Here is a 19579-nt window from a genome sequence, read left to right as displayed (position 1 = left end):
AGTGAGTGTGTGGGTGAGTGAGAGTGTGTGAGAGTGTGTGTGTGTGTGTGTGTGAGTGAGTGAGTGAGTGAGTGTGAGAGTGAGTTGCACCAAGGCTGTAATTCTAGTGGTTTATCTAAAAAATGAAATACAAAATATGACATTTATTCTGCGTTTCTTTGAGCATGCTTTTGAATTCAATAGCTCCTCCTTTGGAAAGTAAGGCTAAAGTTTAAGAAGATGTTTACGTGGTTGATGCACATGCGTGTTTACTTCACATGCGTGTTTACTTCACATGCGTGTTTACTTCACAAACATGTTTACTTCACAAACATGTTTGATTGGTTTATTTGTCCCACATCCCTCCCTGTTGACCTGCAGGTTTAGAGGGGTTAAAGTTGTGTAGCCTGTTTACAGCGAGTGTGTCTTACGGTTTAAGAAACCTGAGCCTCGGGTGTGAAAAACAAACACAGGATCTGTATTTAAGGATAAAATAATACACTCTCCACCCGTCATAAATCACCTGTACTTAGACAAGACCCTTTTGTTAATCTGGGCGTAGGTTACGACTGAAGATACTTCTCACCTCAACGTGACTCTTAGATCTAGGATGACAGAAAACTATATTTTTCTTATAGGAATCTGAGGCGTGTTCTGTCCCTACAATCTCACCACTAAAACACATTAACAGGAAACTTTGCATGCATTCTTTTGGCATATTTGAAGGGAAATGGACGGAGAAATCCTGCCAGAAATTGGGTTAATATACTGAAAGCATGTGCATTGCAGCCATTATATGAGGGTGGGACAAGTCCCCCCCCACTTTTACCATGTGGAAAGTCCGTGCATCGGTCTATCCACTCGCCGCTCTTTGTAGAGCGATGTGTCAGTGCTTCATTATCAAATCCATTCCACTTGCTTATTGTGAGAATGCCCAAATCAATTAAACTCCGTACCATGTTTTCACTGCTACTTTGTACCAAGGCAGATTCTCAGAGCCGTACACATGCTGCGTGTTTTGCGTAGCTGTGTCTTTAGTTGTAAGCCCAGTGGCGATCTGTTCATCTGTCATATCATACAATAAAGCCATTGAAAAGAATAGGATACAGCATTAAAAGTTATTCTGGGTCTTAAGAGGATGTTAGGTCCACCACCTGCCCACACCGCCGTCAAATTGTCCCACCCACATTGAGGATGCTTCCTACGCCCATGACTGAAAGCTTTACGCAAACACTTACTGAGCATATAAAGAAAACAGTAAGGTTAATTAATTGCTTATTTGTTTATCCTACTGTCCATTTCACCCGTTTGTTTTATCTCCTAATACTTATATTGATGTCTTTAATATTTAATTATAATATAATCTCACCTGTTACTGCTCTGCTGGCTGGGAGGGTCGATCCATGGTGAAGGAATATTCTGCAACAAAAAGGTAAATTGCTTTCTTTTGCATCCATTTGATAACATCCAGCCCTATTAGATTAAGTTATACTGTTATGCCGTCTACATTCTTGGCTGCTCACCTGTGTGTAGAAGTCTGCAGAGGGAGAAGATCTGGACCTCTCGTGGATGCACACGGGCTTCTCCTCTGCTTCTGTATCCAGGATGTTCTCCGCTGAGTGATACCTGCCCTGCGTCTTGGCCTCCGAGGACTTCTTCTGTTTGCTCCACGTTGCCTGGTACTCAGCGAAGGTCCCCAGCCTCTGCTGCTCCAGTAAGACCTGCGTATCTCCAGGGCTGAGGTGTTCCAGCTCTGTGGATATGAGAGCATCCTCCGACTCTCCAGATCTCTCGTTCTGTTTCTCACCAAGGTCCGTGTTCAGGTTTGAACCCTGACTGGATTTCAGTACAGGCCTGGAAAACGCCGGTTTGGCCTCAAATAACTTCTTCCTGTCTCCGAAAGACCCCGTTTGAGCTTCTCCTCCCACTCCCAGTTTGTCTATCTTGTCAGGCTCTGAGAAGGAGTGCATCCTTTTGGCCAGGGGGAAGCGCTTGCGTCCTCTGATGCGTCCGTTTGAGGTTTTAACCACCGTCGCTTCTGGTCCGAGAGGCTCCAGGTCTCTCCTCTGGAAGGAAGTCGCCTGCAGGACCCTCGCCTGCGCCTCCTTCAGGTGGTCCTTGTAGGTGTTTGAGACCCCAGAAGACGTAGAAGTCTCCGTGGATCTCCACTCCTCCGCCTCCTCATCATCCTCGGCTTCACATGTCAGCGTTGCAGCGCTGCGGCTCTTCTGCAGCTGGGCTCGCTTCTGCTGGATCTCATTTCGGAGGACGGTGGCGTAGCGGTCGCTGCGGCGGATACACTTTCCACCGCTGGACGCCATGTTGTCGCCTGCCTCCTGCGGCTGAGCGGATGGTTGCCTCGCCGTCAGACTTCTGCCCTCCTGGGCCAGGGAGTGTAGGAGAGGCGTTTTCAGGGGGGATATTCTGTGATCTTCCTGAGGCACCCACGGGTCTTGATGCCTGGTCTTATGATCATTACTTTGATGAGTCGGGAAGTATCTTTTAGTGTCATTTGCATCACCTCTCTTTGCAGCGTCCTCTAAGCTGCGGCTTGTAACGGAGAGTTCTCCCTGATGGGAATGACTGCCGCTGTAAGGCAGCTGGGACTGAGGTAGAGTGTATTTAGCTTTAATGTTTGACCCTAGGAAGCCTGGCTCACAGCTGTTCCCCCTGTGGGGTCGCTCCGTCTCCCCCCTCCAGCCCTCGGCCTTCCCCTGCCTCGCCTGCAGCTCAGCACTCTGAACAGGATGCTTGTTTGCCAGGCCGTAGTATCTGTTTCTCCACCCGTTCTCCAGGTTCGGGTTCGCCACGGATGCTGTGGAGTGCCGGACGTGTTTGCGGCTGAAAGCTCTCGTTGGAAGATCTTGAAGGCTGCGATAATAACTTCCTACGCTCTGAATCTTAGTGGGAGGAGCTGACCTGTTCTGCAGGGAGAGCGGGCTTTCGTCGCTGTATTGCCTCTGGTGGGCAGGTATTTGGGTGTAGTGAGACTGCCTGACATCATTACTGGACAGGGAGAAGAGTTTGTCGGGGTGCAGCTGGTTGTGGTTGTGGTCAGATGCTGTTTTAGGGTGGATGAAGTCTTTGGTGGGGAGGGGGTTTAAGCTACGTCTGGCCTCAGTGGTTTTCTCCTGGTGGGATCTGAGGCCATTCTGGTTGTTATTCTCTGTCAGTTTCTCAAACGACCTGCCGTGGGTCTTTGCTTCTGAGTAAGGAAACACCTTCGTGGCTGCAAAACTGTCGCTGCGCAGAGGAGGAGGGGGAGGAGGAGGGGGAGGAGACTGGGACTTCTTCTTCTCTGGTACCTGCCACACGGGGCCCATGTTGGGTCTCATAGCGACGGAGACCCGAGAGGAAGGTGTTTCCTCGCCTCTCGACCCCTCCCATCCTCCGTTCCCCAGTGTGGGCTGCAGGTATCGTGGTGGAGGCCTTTCACTCAGAGGGCCCTTAAAGAAAATGTTCTCCGTGCTGGTGGTACCCTTCCTCTCAGATGTGCCGGGGTCGTTAAACGGAGGGCTGGGGTTGCTGGAGAAGCAGCTGAAGCCAGAGTCTTTTTTGCTTCCCGGGCCACAGAGCGACTCGGCGCTGTGTTTAGGCGGGGAAAGACGTCCTGCAGGAGGAGGAGGAGGGAGAGAGGGACGCTCCATGCTGTTCACTATAGTGGACGACTCTTTGGGCCTGGTGTGAAACATAAGCAAATTCTTAACAACTGAAGACCTTTTTACGTTGGCTTTTGTTTCTACTTGAGATGTTTGTGATGTGCAGAGGTGGGAAGTATCAGTACTTTACTCCACTACTTATTTTTCTGACCACTTTTTACTTTCTACTTCTTACATGTTGAACACAAATACCTGTACTTTCTACTTCTTACATGTTGAACACAAATACCTGTACTTTCTACTTCTTACATTTTGAACCCAAATACCTGTACTTTCTACTTCTCACATGTTGAACACAAATACCTGTACTTTCTACTTCTTACATGTTGAACACAAATACCTGTACTTTCTACTTCTTACATGTTGAACCCAAATACCTGTACTTTCTACTTCTTACATGTTGAACCCAAATACCTGTACTTTCTACTTCTTACATGTTGAACCCAAATACCTGTACTTTCTACTTCTTACATGTTGAACACAAATACCTGTACTTTCTACTTCTTACATGTTGAACACAAATACCTGTACTTTCTACTTCTCACATGTTGAACACAAATACCTGTACTTTCTACTTCTTACATGTTGAACTCAAATACCTGTACTTTCTACTTCTCACATTTCCCAAACAGGCTGGTTCCTTTAGTTTGAATGTGTGTTTGGTGGCGTGATCATTATTATTTAGAGTCATTGCGTGCCTATTGATTTGAACACGATCCGTGTATCCATCATTTCCTGGTCTTCTCTAAAGAAGAGGGACCAATGAAAACGTTGTCATGTTGCCGTTGTTCAGCATGGAAACATTCATTAGCTAACAATGACATTATTGTTCTATTAATATAAAGGGAGGTCAGGTACTCTTTAAAACAGCTGCTAGTTATGGGTACTTTTTACTGAAGTACATTTCAAAGCCCTCTTTACTTTCACTTGAGTAAAGAAGTTTAGTCAGTACTTCTACTTTCACCAGAGTATTTTTAAACACGAGTATCTGTACTTCTACTTCAGTAAAGGACGTGTGTACTCTTGTCCCTAAGCTAGACTGAGCTTCGGCCCAGTTTAACTCACAAACAAGCCAATACAGAAACCATCTGTCTCACCTTGCTTCATGTTTTGAGTGCCAGACGGGCTGCGGCTCCACGTCTGTCAGCTTGGACGAGTGCCAGGACTGGGGGCGCGAGCCGGGATCATTCTTCCTGAGGCAACAAAACAGGCAAAGAGGCAAGAAAACATTTTAGACCAGGGAGTGTTTGACATTTCAGCTGCAATGGTTTTTTTCTGGCATCCCCATTAATCTCCTCCATCACTTGGGGAAGGAGTGTTGTGTAAATATTCCTTCTCAAGCAACAAGTCTGCGGTTAATCTCAGATAAAATCTTTAGAGCAAGATACCTCACAATATTTATCGGTGGAAAGTCTTTCAACAAAGACCCCAATTGCAAAAATATTGGCCTAAATAAAGATATCAAATATGCATGTACTACTCTCTTTAAGTATTACTACACAATAATATTCTGAAGCCTCTCAACATGGATGCTTTGGGTTTCTAGTTTGGCAGTAGGGCTGTCATATATAAAAATGTCTAAGTCTTTTTGCTCAGAAATGCAGTAATTTCTCATCCGTGTGTTGTGATATCATGCAGACACTAGGGCTGTGCAATTAATCGTATTTTAATCGCAATTACGATTTTGGCCTGCCACAATTACGAAAACAACATAATCGAAAAAAACAATTATTTAGCTTTGCTTGGTTGTGACATATTTGATCTAATTAATTTTGGTCTCATTTATTTGTATTTATCATATTTATATATGTTTAGTAGCCAAAATATTTGTTGATCTTGTTTATTGGTATTTATTATTTTGATATTATTTATTTAAATGTATTATTTATTTTATTTATTTTTGTATTGGTTTTTCAGTTGAATTATACGTTCAGGGTAATCAACAGTTAAAAAGATACTGTTCAAATTATTATTTGTATTTGTTTTAAAGTTCAATAAATGGATTTTTTCAAAGTCAATGAATAATCGTATTTAATAATCGTGATATCAATTATTGACCCAAATAATCGTGATTATGATTTTTGCCATAATCGCACAGCCCTAGCAGACACCTTGGTAAGAAGCCTAGAAAGCTAACTGATAACATACTGTACGCACATACCCTTTGAAGCGGCTTTTCCTGGAGAGCATGTTGGAAAAAAAAAGAATTACATATAATAAATACTGACAAAACCAACAAAGGGGAAGCTGAACACCACTGGAAAACAAATTCAGGACCAAAATAAAACACGAATGGATGGACAACTAGCACCACACTTACAACACATGAGAGATCACTGATGTTCACTACCAGCAAACACAACGTGGCTGACCCATTGTACCTCATAGAGCTTCGCAAAATCTTGGTGAGAAAGCTCCTCGCCACGTTAACATCGCTTTCTGACGGCACTGTGCGCGGGGACACTACATCAACCATTTTAGCCCTGATGGGCAGCGAGGGAAGGAAGGAAGGAGAAACCGGAAAGAGGGGTAGAAGACGTCAAATGTTGAGAAAGAACACATACTTTCTTATTTCTAAAGAGCAAATGGAAACCAGAGTCTGAGTGTTCCCACAACTATAATGCAAGTTAGAAAGCTGCACCCAATAAACAACTCATCAAGGTAAGAGCAAACTCCATTCAAATTGCATTTAATCACAGCGGCCTCATAAGCACAAGCTGTGGTTTTATGCACAGACCGAATCATGAGCACACTTTGGAAAGAAACTCCATGTATGCTCTGACCCTGCTCTTATTGTGAAGGGCTTTCACAACAGCAGAGGGAGACAGATCTGCCATATGGCCAGATGGAGTTTAGCTGCTTAGAAAAATGAGTCGGATTCACAGGTTAACCCTCAACAACCACCATCCCCCTGTCCCCCACCATTTAATGGGCAGCTTACAGACCACGTATATAAGACGTATCAGTCTGTGTTTTTTACATTTTCAATTTTGTTGTGTTTTAAAATGATTTAACATCCTGTGAGAGAGTTTTTCAGTCTGTGGCTATACGCATGGTTTTATTGTCTCATGCTTTTAATGTGTGATTGTTGTTTTATTTCTTGATTTTAAAGGGGACCTATCATGCAAAATGCACTTTTTTTATGTCTTCTCTACATCAACATGTGTCCCCGGTGTGTCTGGGAACTCACGCAGCGTCAGAAAATAAAACCCTCTCTCTTTTCCTCCGTACCCAAATCTCTAAAAACGGGGGAACAACGGAGCTGATCCAGATTTGCGTCCGATATGACGTAATATCTGAAATGTGGACCCACGGCCCTATCAGAAACGTTGCTATCAGAAACAATGCCCGACTGTTTTGGACGTAATATGGTCGGTGTTTACATTAGCATCGCTAACACTCAGAGCTAACCTGTACTGGAGAGCATGTGTGTGAAGAAGCAGGAAATAAAAAGGAACTCACCTTGTGGTATAACCGGCAAGAGAGAAAGCCTTTGAGCTCCATACTGTTTCAGAGATAATCCTTGATAATCCATGATATGGCGTTTCATCACGGCAGCATTTAGTTTAGACAGTAGCTGCCGGGTCCCGCATGAGCTCAGACCCCTCCTTTTTTAAAGCGTTATACCCCAAATCAGCACTTTTGAAACAGGAAGTGAAATAGAGGGATATGAGGCATGGCTAGAATGATCTGTTTGGTATTTTGAGCAAAACACTTCATAGACATGTTTTTTATATATTTTTATATATCTGAGACCTATGCTATTGCCTAAAATAGCCTAATAGGTGACCTTTAATGTGATTTTTACTATATTTAATTGTGCTATCGGTTTTGTCTAAATGTATTTATTCTGTTTTTTATATATGTATAGCACTTTGGTCAACTCTGTTCTTTTTAAATATGCTATATAAATAAAGTTGGATTGGATAAATGAGTGTTTTGCAAGTCTTTTTTATATATATTTAGCTTCCCAAGTTCATTCATGGCAGACCGATGTGAAATATCTCAGCCGGACGAGATTTCTGTCGCTCTGATTGAAGCTTTGACCCCAGCAGGTCACGATGCATTCTTTCTGCAGAGGAATGCAGGCAGGGGAAACCATCGCTCCGTTAGCCCTCGCCCAGCAGACGCCTTCTTTCTGAACTAAACCTTCACCTGTTTCTGGTTTCTTTATCGTCTCTGGTTTGTTACGTATTATCAAGGAACAGAACAGATGTTGTGTTCTAATCCTGTCAAGTTGTTAAATGAAGATAACACCTACAAGTAGATAGCAAAGAGAGAAATCAAAAGGTCAAAACTCAGTGATTTGCAGAGGATTTTTAACTCAAACTAAATACTTCTTTTAAACCTGAGTAACTGTTTTGTTCAGGATTTACTTTGGAGAGGTTGTTTGAATGCTCAGCTGTTAATTGAAGGTGTAAACAAGTATCATTTTCCCTTTAATGAATCCTAAATCTTTTGTCTATGCATTTACATAAATAAACATACCTAAGTGAAAAAATCAGCTTCTATTCTAAGCCTGAGTTCCTATTTTGGAGGTCAAGTTTGTTTTCCAAACTCCATTTGACTGAGTTAGATTAGATTAGTTTGCATAACAGTAACTTCAGCTGGATACAACTGTATTCACAAAGTTTCTGGTTCTCATTAAGAGCCAGATGAGAGCTTTCTGATAGAAGGGAAATGTAGGAAATGTAGGAAAATTCTACGATAGTTTTGAGGACTTTCATGATGATTGTGTTCAATCGCAAACATCCCAAACTATTACTCCAATTTGAAAACCTTCCCTCGGCTCAAAGTGACACACAAAGTGAGAGTAGCACTGCCTCCAGCACAATGGAAATGCAAATGTCACTGTTTCTAAAGCGCTGAGGGTCTATTGTCCGGGGGATACAGATATTCCTCAGGGGAGGAGACGCCGTCGCTCTCTCCAAAGATATACGAGGTCATTCAAAGGAAAGACTAAACATGAAGCTGACGCAGTTTACCACTCAAACACCATGACGCTGAAGTCATAACATACAGAACTTAGCTAAGAAAGGATGCTTTAATGCCTATGGGAAGGACTTGAGTATGTTGGACTTGTAGTGGAGGAATGAGGAGAGTTTTGATGTTAAATTAGTCCAGTTTTTCCCCTTAAAACACCACACATTCTGGTGTAACATCTGTATTATCTACGTCTACACGATCCGAACCATGTAGGACTAAAATCTACAAAACTTCTGATCATTTTAAGCAATTTATCAAGCAGAAACGCCACATATTCTCTGGTCTAGGCTTCTCAGATATGAGCATTTCCTGCTTTATCCGTTTGATATCATTAACATGCGAATATCAGGGTTTTAAAAAGTTGTAATAGGTATTTATTTTACAATTTCGTACATATTTTAGATTTAATGGATAACTGAAGTGACTGTGAAATACCAAAAAGCTGAATTGTTTGGAAAAGCTAATAATCTGTACAAATCTCAGACTTTTAAAAAAGGTATTTCTGCCCATGATTCATTAACAGTTTGAGATGTTCAACAAATAACATAACATATAACAAAACCTTATTTTATTAAAATGTGTCTGCAGACAGAGTATTTTAGCTTGTAAGTATAAATACCTTAATAAGGCTGATCTGTACTATAACCAGGTTGATAAAAACGACTTTAAACCAACTTGTTTCTTAATGAAATCAGGTGAAATGGAGCAGAACCATGCAAAGAAAACATGGAAACTTACCAACTACCTCGAATATGTCTTGGGCTTTGTGTGTGTGCAAGAAAAGACACCAACTCCTCCACAGCAGACTGCTTCAAAAACACCGAAAAAAGACGCACTTCACTGACCACTACTCCCACCAGACTGACGGAAGAATCTGCCGCCCCCTCCTCCTCCCAGTATGAACACAAACACACTGCACCTTGTGCTGCGGAGGAGATTTCCTCTGGGATTACAAAGGGGGGATTTGAGGCGAAAAGGGGAGGAGTTATTGTCCTTGCTGTAATCTAGTGTTTGGGCTAACGAGCTGCTGGGGAACTAATTATCAACGGGACGTCACAAGGTGGGAAGATTGGGGGAGAATCTAACACGTGTTATCAAATATAACTCCACTTAAATTCAATCAAATCTAATATTTGTAATCATTACACCATTGATTTTGGCTTTGGTCGTATATTCATGACAATATTGACCTTTGATACGAATATTTTAAACTATTTTTTGTTACTCTTCACTGCCTTCTTATACATTACCATGCTTTTATTCCATTCTCTATCTTCTAATATGATGTTTTAAAATGTGCCAAGATATACTCGTAAAACAAAAAGGATCCCAAGGTTTAAACGTTCTTAAAAAAGGAATGGACGACGCACTTTCTTAACAAAATGCCAACCTGTCTAGATATATAAATATATCACAATCTGTTTGTCTGTTCTACTGGATCCGATAGCTGATTTCTGACATTTGAAACTCCGCTCTGACGCTCAGATTTAGATATTTGGGGGGATTTTTTGCCCTGGTATCTGACACGTGTGTGTGAGAGCTGAACATTCAATCGTAACGCCCTGTTCTTTTTTTCTGTGGATCTACTCCAGCTTGTCCTTGTCAGGGAAACACAGCACAGACAGGAATGCTCACGTCTGTTTTCAGAGATACCAGCTAATGTCAGGAGGAAGAGGAGGAGGCGGAGGAGGAAGAGGAAGAGGGAGATACTGGGAGAAAACACCACCAAGAAGAGACTCCTCTGTCCTGGAGAGGAAAGGAGAAACTTTGACAACATGCAAACCTGAAGAGCAGCTGCTGCATATCTGGATCTGAACTCACACTAAAGCCAAAAATATGGTGTTTTTTTATATAAATGCCTACTTTTCCACAACAAAACTGTCCAAAAGCAAATGTAGAAAGGCTGAAATTAACGTCCAAATTAATGTATCTCAGCCACTCTCTTTGTACAACAGTCTCGAGTCAGATATTTATCATAAAAATATGGACGGAAAAATGCAAATATTTCATTTTGAGACGCTGGAACAAGTGCATTTTCTGCCTACAAAATATGGCAGACTGTTGAATTATGAAATGTAATATATGAATTTGTAAACTAATTAAATAGTCCTATTCAATTCGACTGTATTAAAACATTTTAAGCCTAATATAGGTGTTAACTGATTGCTCATACAACCAGCTGTTAATATGTAACACAGAGATGAACTCCTAAAATAATTCAAATTAAAGTTTTTAAAGCGCTGGTTTTCGGTGAAAATGCTAGGCTTGTCCACGAAGTCAAGTACAAAGTAAAAATGTAGAAGTGAGGGATAACTAAAAGACTAAAGATGTGAATATGTATGCTAAATAATCCCCTCATAATATTACTTTAAACCCTAATGGAGTCTTGTTTAAAGACCAGGTGTGTTTTTGTAGTAATGATTAGATCTTAGTGCATATTTTAGCATATTAAAATGCTTTGTGAGATAGTGAAAAGTAAAAGAAAAAGGCCTATTATTGCATGAATTTCTGAATGTACTTGAAAGATGAAAGACATCCCATGACCCTAAAGTGCATTTTGACACAGATCTTGAATCATTATAAGATGTAAGACATCCTCTACCTGCTTTCTAGTCTATAAAATAGATCATTTCTCTCTGTTTTAGGTAAACAAATGCTGGTTATATTGCATTTAAACTGCTGCTAATGTATGTTATTGAGCACGGGGTGAAATATCACTTGTTGCTCATGGACACAAGACGTCTGGAAAGGAGGAGAGGCTGCAACCTATTAGGAGTTTAAGTTACGGCCTAATTTACGAGTCAAGATGTTTTATATTACCCCTTGAACATGGATCATTAAACCAGGTATAAAAACACCAGATCCACAGAGGATTGAGGATCTCTCAACAGGAACAACAACAGGGAGTATCTTCTTAGTGGGAGATATTTGAAAGTGGAAAGCAGCAGGCAGTGGGGGAAGAACTCTGAGCTCTAAACACGAACAATAGAAAGTGCCAGCGTCATCACAGCTGGGCTTATCGGTGTGTCACTGCCTGCACCGGCAACACAAATACAACGTAGTGGGGGGGGGGGAATACAATGTCCCTGAGAGGAAAGGACAAACTTTGACAACATGCACATCTGAACTGATAAAGCATCTGGACTGATACAGCCAAAAATTGGATGTTTTTTTTAATACAAATGCCTACTTTTCCACAATATTCTGCAAAAAACTAAAGCTTAACTTTGCTAAAATGTTCATTAGCAAATGTAAAAAGGCGGAATTTAATGTCCAAATTAATGTATCACAGCTACTTTCTTTGTACAACAGTCTAAAGTCAGATATTTATCATAAAAACATGAAGAAAAAATGCAAATATTCCATTTTGAGACGCTGGAACAAGTGCATTTTCTGCCTAAAAAATAAATAAATGATAAAATATGTGTTTGTAAGTCAACCTATTCAATTAGACTCTATTAACCTCATATATGTGTTCACTGATTGCTAATACAACCAGCTGTTAATATGTAGCACAGAGATGCACTCAGCAAAAGCTAAAATAATTCAAATTAAAGTTTTTAAAGCGCTGGTTTTCGGTGAAAATGCTAGGCTTGTCCACGAAGTCAAGTACAAAGTAAAAATGTAGAAGTGGGGGATAACTAAAAGACTAAAGATGTGAATATGTATGCTAAATAATCCCCTCATAATATTACTTTAAACCCTAATGGAGTCTTGTTTAAAGACCAGGTGTGTTTTTGAAGTAATGATTAGATCTTAGTGCATATTTGAGCATATTAAAATGCTTTGTGAGATAGTGAAAAGTAAAAAAAAAGGCCTATTATTGCATGAATTTCTGAATGTACTTGAAAGATGAAAGACATCCCATGACCCTAAAGTGCATTTTGACACAGATCTTGAATCATTATAAGATTTAAGACATCCTCTACCTGCTTTCTAGTCTATAAATAGATCATTTCTCTCTGTTTTAGGTAAACAAATGCTGGTTATATTGCATTTAAACTGCGGCTAATGTATGTTATTGAGTACAGGGTGAAATATCACTTGTTGCTCATGGACACAAGACGTCTGAAAATACTTATTATCTACAGGTTTAAGAGCTGTAACTGTTATTTAAAACACATAATTTGCCTCGTGAATCCACTCTGGTCAGTTACAAAGACGTAATTATCAGTTTACCTGTCATCCATCCTTAAAATAAAACTTAATTTACAGCTGACTTTTAGGGAAATTCACAACTAACCGTTTTAATGAGTCATCCAGATGAAAAAAAAACGTCCGTTATCTCAAACTCATTCCCTGCTTCCTGATTTAATCCCACTTATCAGGAACAAAATGATTGAATCAGAGGAAATACACAGAGTACAATACAAAGACGGAAAGAGGAGGTACCTTGAAATGTTGTCTTTTATCTTCTAAAAGCCAAACATGTCCAGGGAAAAGCAGATAACCCACTCTGCGTGCTGGAGTAACGAAAGCCCCTGAAAACAATGGGCTCTGCTGATATGGCCTATCCCACTAAGCAGTGTCAACTCACCTAGGCAACATGGACCGTACCACTCCTCGTGCAAACAGGGGACAATGGCCCGACTTAAGTTTCTCCGAGTGCCGTCACAAATCTCTACGCTTGTTTTTAAATCCCCTGCCTGAACATTAACTCTGAGTTTCATCTCTACAACCGTTTGAATCAAATATTTCTCAGCAGAAGTCGTTTTCTGAACACACGGTTTGATCCACCGTCCCCTCTTTTTTTAAATCAACCCGCTCTGCAAAGCTGAGCACACGCCTGTGGCTTTGCAACTAGTAATTGGATTCAAGCTTTAAGACTCTGTTGCCACTGAGCATGTAATTCTGACAGGACAGGACACTGAATACACACATGGAGTAAAATGAGGCTATCCCTGCAGATAGGCCTAGATACATTAACATTCATTTGTTTTACAAAGCTTGAGTGATTAAACATTATTCTGTCATATTTTATTCACATTTCCTAACCGGTCTTCCTGTTTTTAACTGAATTTAAAATGAACATTTGTACGATTTGAGCAATGATAGCTAACTAAACAGTGAGGTAATGTTGACAACAGCAGATAACTCGGATCAACTCTCTTTGCAGTTTGGATGTTCAATCATTAGTTTACCAGTAAATGTTTGACTTGATATGTTTAAATATTGTTGTTCAACTCTTAAAGAAATATTTCTGCATTCCCTAAAATGTCTTCACTAGAATTTAAAATACATTTCTGAGAGTTTTATGAGGGCGTATTCACACCAGCCTTGTATAGTCCGGTTGAATCGAACCCTGGTGCGTTTACCCGCTTGGTGCGGTTCGTTTGGGTCGGTGTGAACGCAGTCCGAGACCTCTGAAGTGAACTAAACAACCGGACTCTGGTCCGCCTAAAAGAGGTGGTCTCGGAGCGCTTGCAAGTGAACTCGGTTCATCGCTGGTGTGAACGCAGTCCGCACCAAAACATAGGAAGCGTAGTATTTACGCGTCACAAGAACGCGGATGTCTTCAAAATCTTTAGCGAAAGATAGAAATTGTCGGGATTTGCGTTTTTACCCCCCTTAATGTCTGACCAATGGTTGAACAGCATTTCCGTGCACATGACTTGTGTTTAAAGTGTATAGTCAGTTTGAGTTTTGCCCGTGTGAACGCAAACCAAACCTTCTGAAAAATGTAACAAACTGTCGTCTGGTGCGCACCTGAAAACAGACTATTAGGTGTGAATGCGACCTTAGTTAGCTAAACATTAAACCCTTGTTATTATAACAGTAGATACTATTTCAATAAAGTGTTATAAGAGTATTATATTATGTAAAACATCTATCAATAAACAGAAAGATCTCAAAGCCTCCACACGGTGGCGCTCAAGCCATCATTAAGCAATTATCTGGGAACTCAGAAAGGCCAAAATATTCTAAACTAATAATGACATTAAATCAACAATAACATCCTGTACCAAAAAAAGCCATTTATTATAATGTTGTGCACCATATCTTTGTATTATTAAAAGTTATACATGTACAAATGCCTCAACATGTCTGACGAACACTCTCATGAAGCTGAAACTAGATTGTTTTTGTGATTACTGATTAACTGGTGTTAACTAGAGGAGGAAATAAACCATGATACTATCTGCCAGAGGGAACTCCTTTCTGTCTCATTTAGGAGTCATTATTATCTGAAATAACTCTCTGCCGCAGCTCTACCGCCTGCACAATACTGCTTTTGTTTCTCCCTCAGAGGCAAACAAGCAGCGAGAGGCCCATCGCCTCGGCTGACCCCCGTTAATACCAGAACAATTAATGCTTGGGGAAGATTTTTAGGGTAGCACGAGCAACTCATCTCTACGCTTTTTTTCTCGTCCGCTTTCATACGAGACGCAGGGCTCCAAAACCGTGGCTTTGACCTCCTAATGCAGGGGTGTCAAACTCAATTGCATCGCGGCGGGCCACATTAGCATTAAAGTTGCACTCAAAATGGACGGTTGTAACTTTTAGACTATATAAATATACATATATATAAAATGATGTATTATAATACATTATTGCCTCTGCATTGGATTATTATCAGATAGGGTAATAACTACGTCTGAAAGCAGAAGTCCAGGGCGAATAATTGCAAGTCTCTTCAGTGTCACAAAACAAGATGCATTGTGGGACATGTAGTTTATGGGCAAAGTACTTCTGTAAAGCGGCATGTAACCGTATAACAAACGCATTATATTATATTCCGCTTTCATACAAGACGCAGGGCTCCAAAACTGAGCATGATCCAAAATAATCACACAAAAAACTATTTGACAGTTAAGAACTTCAGCCCCTCTTTCTAAATGAAACGAAAGGTATTAAATACAGGTCTTTGCATTGTTACAAGAGCTGGTTGGTGACGTTTTTTAGGGTACATTTTTGCGCACGAGCAACTAATTTCTACGTCTTCTCGTCCGCTTTCATACGAGATGCAGGGCTCCAAAACTGTGGCTTTGACCTCTGTTGTGAAAATCCTGAATGTCCTCTTCCAACATGAGAGTAGCATGATAACAAAGGTATCCCAACTGTAGCTGTGAACATGGCAGGATGTATGATTACCTAGAAGAGCATCAGGACTGTTTGAGGCATATGATAGCTATGTGATTAACATGATGATTCAGCCTCTATGGAGATAGACATATGACAAGCATGCTCATTTCTGACGTGGAGCTAATCTGAAGTAAACATTGAATACTGCTTTCTATTCCTCCATCTTGTGACTGTGTAACTCCCTCTCTTGGATATCAGCATGTGAAGGACACTGTTCAGGAACTAGTTGATGCTCTGTATGTGATGACTACTTCCATTCTGGAGAGGATCACAGATACATGGATCCTGAGATTGAAGCTCAAGCCGGGGACCAGGGAGATTTTTCTCACCTAATGCATAATACTGACACAAAACACTCTTCGGCCCCTCTTTCGAAATGAAACGAAGGGTATTAAATAAACGTTTTTGCATTGTTACAGGAGCTGAGATATCTTCTGTTTCCGTACCTTCGGACGCCCAGACTGAGGGTCTTATGGGAGCTCTTCACCAGACAGATGGCCTCTTGACGGGATCCGCTGAGGGACACTGCGTTCACGCTCACCATCTCATCTCCGACCTGCAAACACACCGCCGCCGCCGCACTGCCCTCCTCCACCTGAACACACACACACACACACACACACACACACACACACACACACACACACACACACACACACACACACACACACACACACACACACACACACACACACACCACACACACACACACACACACACACACACACACACACACACACACACACACACACACACACACACACCCACACACACACACACACACACACACACACACACACACACACACACACACACACACACACACACACACACACACACACACACACACACACACACACACACACACACACACACACACACACACACACACACACACACACACACACACACACATCACACACACACACACACACACAACACACACACACACACACACACACACACACACCACACACACACACACACACACACACACACACACACACACACACACACACACAGTCAAAATACATTAAAACCTGCCATTAAAAAAAGGGTTCATATGTTTCTGGGAAGGTGAGGTGCATCAACACTTTGTATTTACTTCCTCTGCCATCTTTTAAGGGGGAAGTTTCACTCAGGATAGTATTTCATCCTCATGTGGTGGCCGGCAACCTGAGTGCTCTGATTAAATATTAAATCCTGCACCCCGGTGACCTGAGACCGTGCACTGCTCCATGTGAACTGCAGGCAACACACAGGTGAAAAGCTTTGTTTTCGCTTCTCAAAAATGAATATTTGCTTCTTTCTTGGTTGAAAAGGAAAATAAAAAGGTGATATCTTTAGGTTTTTACTCTTATTTGGAGATAATAAGCAATTTAAATATGTCAACTTTAACTATTTCCTGACTTTTAATACACAAAACAATTATTTATCAAGAAAATAGTTGGAAGATAAATTGAAAATGAAAACAAGCAAATGTTGGAGACACCTGTCGACTACATAAAATAAGATATTGGATGATAGAAGTCACATTTGATTAGTTTTTGATACATTTGGGCTCAATGTAAGGCTTTAATTGATTAATGAAGATATCTTTATTAAGTAAAACACATTTTGCACCCTTTTTGAATAACTTTTATCAATTAAATCATAATATGTCTTAGTTTTAGGTCACAGGCTAAACATGTCATGACAAAACACCAAAACCGTAATGCACATATCAAGCAAATAAATGTGAAAGTTAAAGCAGAAAAAGCCACTTGACTCACTAAGAAGTTGCAAAAATACAACTCCTAAAAGATAATTTGTGGAAAGACACATTTCACCCTGAAGTGTAAAACCTCGCACATCAGTGATGGAGTTTGAAAGGAGACATGCAGGATGAAATATTGCTTCTGACGATGCATTCAAGTGTCAGTATTTCTCTAATGAAATGCCTTGACTTCTGCACCGTAGGTCTAATTGCTGCAGATTAAACTCCCAAACAGTAGCTGTTAAATACATCCACAGCGGTAAGACTTAACAAATGCAGCATCCAGTTACATTATATAACACCCGCTACTTCACAATTAATACTTGTACTCAAGCTATTTTGAGAACATCTTAATGATTATATGTAGAAAACTATTCGGTACGTTTGTTTTTTTTGCATTTCGGGACCTTTTCCGTCTGTAAAACTGTGTATTTGGCACCAATTAGCACCATGTTTTGATGGTTTTACCTTCTATCATTTGAGGGTCATATGCTTCACTTTGTCATATACTACAGTGAACTCATCATCCTTGGATATTCAGCCCATCTGACAGTGATGAAATTATGCTTTAAATAACTGTACAAACACAGGGCTGCATATTGTTGGACATTTTACCATGCCTGTGCCAAGAACGATGACCATTTCTTACCTTTGTGATAACCAGAGGCTCCCTGCGCTCCGTGCCTCCTCTCAGGGTGAAGCCCCAGGGTGCTTTTCCTCGGAGAAGCACCTCCACCAGCTCTTCTTCCTCCTCCTCATCCTCTTTTCTCCACATCTCCACCTCCCTCCACCACCTCATCCTCCCTGCAGAAACTCTCAGGTCGTCTCTGTAGTCCACGGCGTCCATTCCTCGCGTTCAGAGGGCTCCATCAACATCTGTCACCCTGAGATGATTCTGCATTTATATACCCAAAACATTCATTATTATATTACAATTTAATGTATACGAATGCTTTACTAATATACGACTTCCCCCAGGAACATTAGCAATACAGCAGGAGCTCTGACTGCCAGAACAATGTCGTGATACAGAGACAAATAATCCAAATTATAAGTGAAATTGTCAGAAAAGTCAAACTATAATGATAAATAATTGAATTCAAGCTTTGTTTTAGCTTCTCAAACATGAATATTTGCTTCTTTCTTGTTGGAAAAGGAAAATAAAAGGTGGTATCTTCAGGTTTTTACTCTTATTTGGAGATAATAAGCAATTGAAACATGTCAACGTTAACTATTTCCTGATTTTTAATACACAAAACAATTATTTATCGATAAAATAGTTGGAAGATAAATTGATAATGAAATCTAGCATTAGTTGGAGACACCTGTCGACTACATTAAATAAGATATTTGATGATAAAAGTCAAATATGATTCGTTTTTGATTAATTTAGGCTCAATTTTAGGCTTTAATTGATTAATAAAGACGTATTTCGTAAGTAAAACACCTATTGTGCACCTTTTTTGAAGAAATAGACAACTTTTATCAATTAAATTGTAATATTTCTCAGTTTTATGTCACAGGCTAAACATGTCTTGACAAAACACCAAAAACGTAATGCACATATCAAGCAAAATGTTAAAGTTAAAGCAGAAAAAGCGACTTATAAATGAGCCAACTCACTAAGAAGCTGCAAAAATACAACTCCTAAAAGATAATGTAACATTTGATGGATTTAAAAGACGTTTTACTTACTTAAAAATGCTAATTCGCTCCAGAACAAAACGCAAACGACGTATTTTCTCCGCGTGCAACTCCAACAGGTGGCACGAGCTTCGCCCTAATTGATTGTTCCGAGTTTTAAATCAATAACTTGAACCGTTTTTCGTCCTGAGAAGCTTTTCTGGGAAGTTTTACCCCCGTTAGACCATTTAAAAGCAGCCTCCTCCCAACACAAAAAGCTCCCTGACATCTCCATCTGTTCTCTTCACCTTCACAACACTTCAACTCACGCAGTGATGTCATCACGCCCCCTAGCGGCGACGTGCTGCGTCATCGGGATGCATGGTGCCTTCAGGTGCACCTCGTAAACCTCTGCTTACTCACACAGGTTTTAGAAAGTAGAAGAAAGCTTTTAACCCTCCGGTATTGGACTACGCAAATTAGTCATTCGGGA

The 19579-nt window shown here is 40.7% G+C and overlaps 1 protein-coding gene across 4 annotated transcripts in view; it reads right to left on the bottom strand.

Moving 5' to 3' along the window:
• Nucleotides 1-19396, bottom strand: part of shroom2b (shroom family member 2b) — a 27051-nt gene extending 7655 nt beyond the window's left edge. Inside the window, exons 1-7 of one of the 4 annotated variants that reach the window (XM_034151543.1) lie at nucleotides 19159-19396; nucleotides 18113-18358; nucleotides 16154-16302; nucleotides 5800-5817; nucleotides 4736-4831; nucleotides 1503-3657; nucleotides 1349-1398 (exon numbers count right to left, since the gene is read on the bottom strand). In XM_034151543.1, the coding sequence (XP_034007434.1) occupies nucleotides 1349-1398; nucleotides 1503-3657; nucleotides 4736-4831; nucleotides 5800-5817; nucleotides 16154-16302; nucleotides 18113-18310 (2666 nt within the window). In that variant the 5' untranslated portion in view covers nucleotides 18311-18358; nucleotides 19159-19396. Of the gene's footprint in view, nucleotides 1-1348; nucleotides 1399-1502; nucleotides 3658-4735; nucleotides 4832-5799; nucleotides 5818-6019; nucleotides 6254-13016; nucleotides 13099-16153; nucleotides 16303-18112; nucleotides 18359-19158 lie in introns of those variants that run through there. The other 3 variants (XM_034151544.1, XM_034151545.1, XM_034151546.1) reach the window with 3 other exon arrangements.
• Nucleotides 19397-19579: the final 183 nt, after the last annotated feature.

Source organism: Trematomus bernacchii, unplaced genomic scaffold (genome assembly GCF_902827165.1).
Source record: "Trematomus bernacchii unplaced genomic scaffold, fTreBer1.1, whole genome shotgun sequence".
Taxonomy (NCBI): domain Eukaryota; kingdom Metazoa; phylum Chordata; class Actinopteri; order Perciformes; family Nototheniidae; genus Trematomus; species Trematomus bernacchii.
Note: the sequence above shows the minus strand (reverse complement) of the source record. Positions and strands in the feature narration are given on the sequence as shown.